Here is a 10635-nt window from a genome sequence, read left to right on the forward strand (position 1 = left end):
TGGAAATGTTCGTCGGTAAATGAGATGGATTAGATTTTTTCATCTTGGTGTTTTCTCTATCGTGTGAGCTCCACACGTTCACTCTATACAGTGTTGTTTACATTCTGTGATGCGCGAGCTGATGACGTCACGTCAAGACGAGTTAACTTTTTTTTCTTCTCAACTTTGTGTGGAAAAATACGGGGATTATGCGGCCTTTTAAAAATCTGCGCCATTTTGCTGATTATGCGGTAAATTCTGCGATCGCAGAATCGCGTTTTTCTGGAGGGTCTAGATAACAGATTAGTCTCTTACTTTTAGTCAGAGCATTTGATTTATTCATTGCTGTCGACAAGTCAAGTTTATATTAAACAAAAACTGCTGTAAAGAATGTGCCTACCCTTACTTTAACGGGGAGGTACAAACTAAAAGGTAAAGTTCTCCTGAGGAGTTCACATACCTTGATAGTGATGTAGTGCTTGTAGAAGCAGATTTCTTTAGATTAGCTCCTGGAAACTGAGAGTGGCTGACTGCAGTGACCGGTTTTATTGGATTAAGATGGTTAGAGGTTTTAATGAGCTCCTATGGAGGTGACACCTCGATAAAAAAAAAGATTTCTACTCTCGCTAAATCTCGCTTTTCTGCTGAGAAGCTGTCCGATAAGAGGAGCCAATCAGCAGCTCAGTAATTACTGAGAAGAGAAGAAGATAACTTAATAATGCCATTAAAGAAACAGAGGTATTTCGTATTAAATACATTTCAGTAATGTTAGATATCAGGAAAGTATTGCTGGGTAAAGATAGGCACGTAATTCTAATCTGAAACTTCAGCTGATACAGCTGTGCGTTGTCAAATGAGAGACGTGGCTCAAAATCCTTGATTTAGGGGATTACCTGAACTTTAACGTCTCAAACGATGGGAATAACATTCATTTGAACACCAATTACATCATTGTTACAGTTACAGTATGTCAATGAGATCCCTGCAGATTGTGCCAGGAAGGGGATGGAGAGGGCGTGCTCTTGTTATGAAAAGCTACAAAAAATGTCATTTATAATTCCATACATAGCCTATGTAGGAATAAACTAACTGTACAATGAAATTCAAGTCATTATATAACATCGGGACGATTAAATGGAAATAAGATCAAGAAGAGCGCAGTGACAACAAAGTCATATGCCATAAATCACAATGGTTACTTGTTGATAGAGATGTCCCGATCCGATCACGTGATCGGGGATCGGAGCCGATCACGTGATTTTCAAAAGATTGGAATCGGGAGAAAAAAAATCGGGGATCGGGATATTTTATTTATTTTTTTTAAATACTTTTTTTTAAATGTTGTATTCAATGTTACAAAACAAAAATGACCATGTTCAAGTCTTAAAGTTTAAGACTTGAACATGGTCATTTTTGTTTTGTAACATTGAATACAACATTTAAAAAAAAGTATTTAAAAAAAATAAATAAAATATCCCGATCCCCGATNTCTCTCAAAATTCGGACTTTCTCTCAAAATTCGGACTTTTTCTCAAAATCTCAAAATGTTGACTTTTTCTCAAAAATACGGACTTTCTTTTTGAAAATCTCAAAATTCGGACTTTCACTCAAAATTCGGACTTTCTCTCAAAATCACAAAATTCTGACTTTTTCTCATAAATTCTGACTTTTTCTCAAAATGTTATGTCTCTCTCCATAGAGGCTGAATCATCATGTTAATGACATAGCTATCATATGCCTCAAACAGTCCTGATGCTCTTCTAGGTAATCACACATCCTGTCATGTTCACAGCTACAGTTGGGATACCTTTGTTATCATGTGTACTCTGATATTGGAAGAGGACATTCAGTATTTTCCCAACAAGTTCCATTAAATATGAACATGGTCAGTATGTGAACACACAGAAACATATTGTGTAAGCATGGAGTTGTCGGAGCAGTCTTTTCTCCTGTCGTTTTGTATATTCTTTAGCAGAATCTCCCAAAAATAATGGATCATAAATGTGAGTTTTGTGACTGTTTGGTACCCTTTCTCTCAAAAGGTTAGAGCAGAGCTGAACACCACCAATAAAAACCTTCACCATGGTTCGTTTTGTGCATTTGATGTCCCCATGTGTGGCAGCAGAGAAGCATAGCAGCTCCACTGGAGGGTTTACAAAACAGCCATGTCTGTGTGTTTATATTTGATTATAAATCTTTTTATGTGTATGAGATGTGTTCGTCGCACGGCAAGAGTGTGTCTGTGTCCGAGTGTGTGTGTGTGTTTGTTTGCTTCCGTTATCAATCCGGGCCAGACGACAGAAGCCCTTTAGAGGAGAGTTAGTTCAGTTCAGCATGAAGATGAGGCTTGCCGGCGCGTGTGTGCCAGCGTTACTTTGCCGTGTAGTGTATTCCTTCGTGTATGTGTGTCAATGAGTGTGTGCATGCGTGTGTGTGTGTGGTCTTTGATATCAGCTGGTGGCTGCTACTGTTTGTAGATGTGAGAGTTAGGTAATCACAAAACACTATCACTTTGATCTATTCCTGAAGCTCTGCCATTATATATAGCATTCTCCTCATCCACCCACAACCTCTCACACACACACACACACACACACACACACACACACACACACACACACACACACACACACACACACACACACACACACACACACACACACACACCCATCCCTCCTCTGCTTCTGCCACTCCTCATCTCTGTCCTCCATCTCCTCCTCCCACTCTCACTCCATCTCTGTGTTTGGTTATATATTACTGCTCCCTGTTGTTTGCCTCCGCTCTCTGGACATTTTTCTTGTCATCTCAGTTTTTTCTCCCCCTACCCCTTAACCCGCTGCCCCCCCACTCCCCATCAGCCCCCTCAGCCTTCCTGCCCTCCTTTGCCTCCCTTCAACACCTCGTCTTTACCCTTGCTGTCCTCGCTGTTTGCCTTCCATCACATGTGTTCACGCTGTCGGAGGGGGAGTATTGATTGCACGCTTGGCTGACAGGCACTGTAATGGACGACTCAGAGTGCATATGTGTGTGTGTGTGTGGTGTTTAAGGAACAGTCCTGGCAATAACTCACCTGACCAAGCGGACGGCCTCCGGGCAGGCAGGCGGAGTGAGAGGCGGTGCGGCACGCGGGGCAAAACTTGACAGGTTGCATTTAAAGCAGCTGAACCAAATATAGGGTAACTTTCAAATCACACCCTATTCCTTCCCCGGGGTATGCGTTTTTCACCATGAACACTGGCAATAAAACAGACGAGTACATTCAGGAACTGCAGTCTCCTATGCCGCCATATAATATCGTTTTACATTTATCTCAGACATGCAGGATATCAGAAGGGCCGTTTCTCCCAAACAGTCTGCTCTGTTGTTGCCAAATCCTGAGCCATGCTCCTCAATAATCACCACTGCAGCACGGACAGCAACACACTGTAAGAAATAAGCCGCAGTTAAAATGCTAATTTGGCCGATTCAATTAAAACGATCTCTTTTCCATCGCCCATAACATCGTTTTGTGGCCTTTTGTGTCCACTCATTTATGGATTATGATGAAAACAGAGAGTTCTGTTTTTCTTCTCTCGGGCTGTTTTTAGGACATTGTCATAATGATTGCGGAGTTTTGTGCTGCAGCTCCTTTGACAGTGGAATAGCTTTTGTTTCATGGGGCTGATCTAATAGAGAGAGCCTGTGACATTTGTGTTCAGGCCGGATGCCATCATAAATACCGTGAATATATTAACCTAATACTGGTTCATGTGCTGCATACCAACAGCCTAATGATATGTTTTTTCTATACACACCAGGACAATGCAGTGTGTATCACTGGCAGCAATGCACACTCACACATAAGTGTTACCTTCATTACCGCTGGCATAATGTGCCGCACATATAGTACATAAACGCATGCTAATTCACATGAAATGACATGATGTGATGAAACATTATAGCACATCATCTATCACTTTCATCCCTTAACCACATCATTTTAATTTCTTTCACCTAGTCTCTATCTAAAAGTGGAAATACAGCTGTTAGGCATTAACAAGGTGGTTCTACACTACAAGTAGTATTTCAAATAAATACGCAATTAGATAAACACACAGCTCATACATAATGAATTTAAACCTGACCTAGATCAAGTAACGTGAATGAGTGATTCTAATTTGAGTTGCCAGTTGTACGGCGTATTAAAAGATGGATGCGGATATTTATAAATCTGTAGTAAGTTGTGGAACTTCTGAGGCTAATGTACCATGGGGTAACTAAATGCATTATGCATTCATTCACCGGCGCATGGTACTGATTTACTTAACAATGAAGCAAACGGATGCTAATCCCGCATTAAATACGTTGATGTTGCATAAATATTCTAACAGGCATTGTTTTTAGCATATGCTACCGTGTATTAGCATAGAGCCAAGGGAGGAATAGCCAACGATTTAGCATGAGGAAGCTGCACTGAATGCAATGCAGCAGAGTTTGACCACTGAACGGCAAACTGACCTTCTGAAGGTGACTCTACAGTCCTTGAAACACACACACACACACACACACACACACACACACACACACACACACACACGCACGCACGCACGCACGCACGCACGCACGCACACACACACACACACACACACACACACACACACACACACACACACACACACTTTTGTCTAAAAATAATCAGCTTTGTTTCCCTTTTATATTTGGATGGCTCTTCTGCAGTCAGATCGCTCTCCATATTATTTGAAACACGTTTATGTTGACGGTTTAAAAGCCTGCTGGTGAGGGACATTAAATATTGACGTACAGATAGAATCAAGGCCCAAAAGGCTAGAAATTATTCATAATTTGTCTGATGAGATGTTTTTGATCATCCTAGCGTTGTTAAGCTCGGACCTCTGGCCTCCAGCGCTCTGCTGCTGACCTTGGACTGAATCCCATTACACTCATGTTACGATTAAATACATATTGAAGTTAACAGCTTACTTCTCAAATTTAAGCACGGGAAAACCTTGATTATACATTCATCTGGTATGCGAGGGAAATTGTATCTATTAACTCAAAATAAAACCTTGTATTTTACATTTATTTAAACCCAGTTGTTGATTGAAGGTGGTCGAATTTGATCACGAAATCCAATGTTTGTATTACACTTAGCTAAACAAAAGCTTTCTTGAAACATTATTAGTTTGCAACCTTTGAATTGCTTCACTGAAAATGTATTAAACATTTGTAAGTATTATACAGTCCAGCAGTTTGTCAAAAGACTTCCTGGAAACTGAATTCAGTGAATACATTTGATTATTTCTTATTAACGATAGTAGATATATTCAACTTACCACAAACACGGAGACAAATTGGTGTCCAGTGATCCGATCAAAGTGGTCCTCACTTTGACTCCATCCATTTGTTATTTTTCTTAATTGGGCCTGAGAACTACAGAAAAGGAGAAAAAGCCTTTTGCCCGGGGCATCTGAGAACAATTCGAGAGTGCTGTTGTCGGTAATGAATTTAGCACAGATGGATACACAAATAAAAAGCTCTTTATGCTAAACTGATTCACAACAACATGTCTGAAAGTGCCCAGTCACTCCCCGTCTCCCCTCTCCAGTCAGACCCTTTTAGACCTAATGTTGTAATGGCTCGTGTTAAGGGGAGATGACCAATTTTAGACTCACTCATGGGTGACAGAATTATACCACATCCTGACAAGGCGTTCAACATAGTCAGGCAAACTGTGAAGTACTTTTTAAGCGAATAAAATTCAGATGAATATCGACCATTAGCTGCTGGTTGGACCACACATCTAAAAACATAATTATACGACTAATTTGTTCTCATTAATACGTTTTCGCAGCCGGTTGAATAGCTCGGCCAAGCTAACATCAATCAGAGTTGGACAAACTATCTCGGGGAAATTTACATAACATAAACACCCATAAATTAAACTTTTATTTCATAATATACAGTTATAATCTGAAACAAGCAGCCGTGTTAGAACATATGCACAGCCTTGGGATTAGTATGATAAAATATGTCCGGATGAAAGCAGTTTTTCACAGTCAGTATTACAGTACAGATATTAATGTATTTAGGCTTACAGAGTCAAATTGAAAAAGGGGAGTAAGACTGATGAAATCATTTGATTAAAAGGATAATTTATGGCTTAACGCAAATAGAATACTCAAAAGTAATTATTTTGTTACGTCCTCCAGCAATGTGACATTTCCTATGTTTTGGAGCAACTCCACAATCTGGCAGGACATTATTACAAATTATTCTCCTGGCATTTTGCAGCGGGCGGGATATTGCAGAGCGCACAGTGAAAGACAACATGGCAGAGAGGGAATGACATCAACCAAGGTCACAGGCTATATTCGTACCCATGTTATTTTCAACATGAGACACGATGAAAATAAATCCCCTGGGGCTTCATTGTGTTATCATTTCGCTCCTGTGACCTTTTTGAAATGGATGGTGCTGTTTTTTATCTGTTCTAATGAAATTGCCCATAAATCATACGATCAATTATGTTTTCCAATACCAGGAGGGCCCAGAGTTTTTGTTGTTATTTGTTATCTATGCTCATGCACATTCAGAGATAATAAATTGAGTTTTTGTTCCTTTAACTGCAGATAAAGCATTAAGAATTAGTTTTCCGTGACAGTCAGATGTTTTCTGCTTTAGTGACATAAAGGCTAACGTCAATATGATCTATGACAGGGTGTCCGCGGGGTCTTAAAAAGTATTAAAAGTTGAAAAATCAATTTAGCCAAAATTAAGGCTATTAAAAAGTATTAAACGGCATTTTTCAAGGTATTAAATGTTGTAGCTTGTTTTCAATAAGTATATCAATGGTCCAAAGAGGTTGTATTCTACAGTCTGCCTGAATGTAATCATTGCGTAGGTGTGTAGTGTGATTCTGTCAAGGCACACANAGGAACTAGTTGATGCTCTGTATGTGATGACTACCTCCATTCTGGAGAGGGTCACAAATACATGGATCCTGAGGTTGAAGCTCAAGCCGGCGACCAGGGATTATTAACATTTTTAAGTATTCAGAAAAAATCTGAATTTTTAGATTTTGAGAGAAAGTCCGAATTTTGAGAAAAAGTCAGCATTTTTAGATATTGTGGAAAAGTCAGATTTTTGAGAGAAAGTCAGCATTTTGAGAAAAAAATCCGAATTTTTAGATTTGAAAGAAAAGTCAGAATTTTCAGATTATGAGGAAAAGTCAGAATTTTGATATGTTCAGAAAAAAGGCAATATTTTGGGGGAAAAAACTCAGTATTTTGTACATGGCAGGATTTATGACCTACAAGACCCGATATTCCTGCATCTTGTGACTGTGTAACTCCCTCTCTTGGATATCAGCATGTGAAGGACACTGTTCAGGAACTAGTTGATGCTCTGTATGTGATGACTACTTCCATTCTGGAGAGGGTCACAGATACATGGATCTAGGCCTGTCGCGATAATCAATAAATTGACTTATCGTACGATAAATAAAAATGGACTCGATAACTTTTCTGAGCTCCGTGCATGCAACAGTGTAGCAGCCAAATTAATGATATAGAGACAAGCAGGAGACAACGTGTGACTTAGTCGAGGGGAATTTGAATGGAAGTGGTTGTAAAACCTAATTCCACATAACCGGTGTGGGAATATTTTGGATTTAAGCCAAATCAACGAGGCGAACCTACGGACTTGAATGAGCCGGGCGGTGTTTCGCATTTGCTTTAAAAAGGTAGCAACAAAAGCTAGCAATACGACCGACCTTAAACTGCACCTGAAACACAACCACCCCATTCCGTGTTCNAGCTAGCTAGCAGGTTTATTGTTTCGGGTGCAGTCACTTTGCCTCCACTTGCTGAATAAATGTTGAAAGAAAAAGTAAGTCTGTTTACAGTTCTGTTTCATATGGTGTTGAGAGATGTATCCATAGATTTAGTCCCTAATTTTGCTATCAAAGTGCACCAGATTGATGCATTTAACTTCAACATTTAAAAAAAAAAAGTACTTCCCGGGGGGAGCATGCCCCCGGATCCCCCTAGAGGTGAGGTCCACTACCTGCCCACACCCCCTGTTAAATTGTCTCACCCACATTGAGGATGCTTCCTACGCCCAGGTTTTATTCCATGTGTCAAGTCAGGCAAATTGGGTCCAAATGTTATTGCATCAATGATCTGTTAACATTAAATTCACTAAATATATGCTGTAACTATTTTGCTCTAGGCAACTCAAGGGCTCAGGTAATGTAAATGGTAAATGGACTGTACTTATATAGCGCTTTATCCAGTCTTTAAGACCCCTCAAAGCGCTTTACATACTACATGTCATTCACCCATTCACACCCATTCATACAGAGCAGTGTACCTTACTCTAGGACCTAACATTCACACACATTCACACACCGTTGGCCATGCCATCGGGAGCAACTCAGGGGTTAAGTATCTTGCCCAAGGATACATCGACATGTTGACTGCATGGGCTGGGATCGAACCCACAACCTCCTGGTTGAAAGACGACCGCACTCCCTCGCAGCCACAGTCGCCATGTGATTACTAAATGAATAATGGTCCAAAATAACATTAAATGCAGGGTTTTTTGTTAAGTAACATACTTTCGTCGCCGGCTGGCCGATACATGCCAGGCATTAAGTGGGCCTAATTAATCCCCGGGCCACTTATTCCTCCCAGTCCGCCCCCCGCCCACACGCTTGCTTATGCATAAGCACGTGTCTTTTTGTTTTCTCAGCGTCTGCGTCCGGATGCACGTCGCCGTGTTCTGTGTTTGTGCCAGCAGTGAGTTTGCATTTCAGCCTCCCCGCATGCACATTTACCACCCGCTGTCCGGATCAGTGGAGTCGGGGGTTGGTTGGAGGGGAGGGGGGGGGCTATGAAGCTCAGTGCACTGCTTTCCTCAGGAGCTTTTAAAAAAGATGTGCCGCTCAGTGTCACTGGCTGTCGACGCGGGTCCCACTTGTTGCAGCTGAGGCTTATGTAAGCGCAGCAGTTTAATCACAATTAGGAAGCTCTCCTTGAACTCACTTGCCCCTTGGCTTGTTTGCTGAGCTAAAATTTGCATTCAGAACAAAGCCTTGGTAATATAAGAGTGATATTAATACACACGGCGCTGCAAAGAGAACAATGTCTGAGCGCTGTCAATTTAAATCAGCGTTGGATATCAGGTGGACGTCACGGGGAATGTTCACTTTCACAATGCTATGGATTAATGTAAGCACCTTAGCGCTGGATATCAAAACCCATTAACACCCACTGATATATGTTTTTTGTCTTTAGTGAGAAGGTTACAATTGGATTCATGTCATAGCAGTAGTCATGGTATTTATGGGATAGAGTCAGCAGTGATGGAAACATGAGACCCTCGTGGACACGCTCATATTCCTGATGCGCGTTGAAGTGAAAATACAATCAAATCAAATCAACAGGGATTTGGAAAACTATTTAAATGAAATAAAGCGAATAATAGAAAATAAGTGCTCTCCTCAAAGCCACCAGAATCCAGTCAGACCACAATGTTACCTCGCTGTTCATCAAGAAACACACTCCATTCAAAGTCAACAGAAGTTGTTAGTTTTTCCAATGTTCAAGCAATCGCCTACACTTGTTCAGACATTTGAAAGAGACGTTTATAATCACCCTGCTATTTACTCTGGTTTACGGAAAGTCAGTGACTTACTGGCAATGGAAAACAGTCTATCCTGTTCATACACGCTCATTTTTGGTGGAGAAAGGGTATTATGGAATTGTATAAACAGTATTTGACGTATTACAATCCCATTGTTGGAATACAAATCCCTTGTGATTTGATTTTTCACAAACTGTTAACATGTCTTGTTCTTTTCTCTTCTCCCACTGCTCGTACTATACAGGCGGCCATCCGAGCAAGAGAGGGATGTCTTTTTGAATTGCTTCTCCTGAGACTTCTTTCAAATGTTTTTACGCTTATGTGCTTAAGGGGTTTTGGTGTGTGTGTGTGTGTGTGTGTGTGTGTGTGTGTGTGTGTGTGTGTGTGTGTGTGTGTGTGTGTGTGTGTGTGTGTGTGTGTGTGTGTGTGTGTGTGTGTGTGTGTGTGTGTGTGTGTGTGTGTGTGTGTAACAGTTGTCTTGTCTTCTTAGAGCGCTTAGCACCAATGGTGTAAAGCTGTGAAGCCCATTGAGATGTTTGCTAACTTGGTAATATAAATAACTCTGACTTGACTTTATTTGGTGTGTGTTATCAGGGCCTCATATCAACAGATGTCTTCTGTAATGTTTCTGCTGAATACTGATGCAGGATATTTACATTGTGTCTGTTACTGGAGCGGGTCTGCAGCGAGAGAAGCTCTGTTAAATCATGAAAGCACTTTGGAGTCAGAAGTTGACTTTGTTCCATCAGTCAGAGCACGGAGATGCTTGTGAATCACTTAGAGGGCATCTTGCTTTAAAAGAAAGCCTGATATTTACAGTGCACATGAAATAGAAAACGGAAACAGTGGGGCTGTGAGACAGACAAAGGTAGAGTGTTTGCCTTCACACCGCCATCGCTCTGTGATGAACCAATGAACCGACTCCACACAGCTCTCCCACTTAGACACCCACGCTCCGCACATACACACACACACACAAACACACACACACACACACACACACACACACAC

The 10635-nt window shown here is 40.9% G+C and overlaps 1 protein-coding gene across 1 annotated transcript in view; it reads left to right on the forward strand.

Moving 5' to 3' along the window:
• LOC104944955 (glutamate receptor ionotropic, kainate 5-like) overlaps positions 1 to 8781 on the forward strand; it is a 40359-nt gene extending 31578 nt beyond the window's left edge. Inside the window, exon 6 of the mRNA XM_010770559.1 lies at positions 8731 to 8781. Coding sequence (XP_010768861.1) covers positions 8731 to 8781 — 51 coding nt within the window. The remainder of the gene's footprint in view (positions 1 to 8730) is intronic.
• Positions 8782 to 10635: the final 1854 nt, after the last annotated feature.

The sequence above is a fragment of the Notothenia coriiceps genome, unplaced genomic scaffold (assembly GCF_000735185.1).
Source record: "Notothenia coriiceps isolate Sejong01 unplaced genomic scaffold, NC01 NC01_scaffold00008964, whole genome shotgun sequence".
Lineage (NCBI taxonomy): Eukaryota > Metazoa > Chordata > Actinopteri > Perciformes > Nototheniidae > Notothenia > Notothenia coriiceps.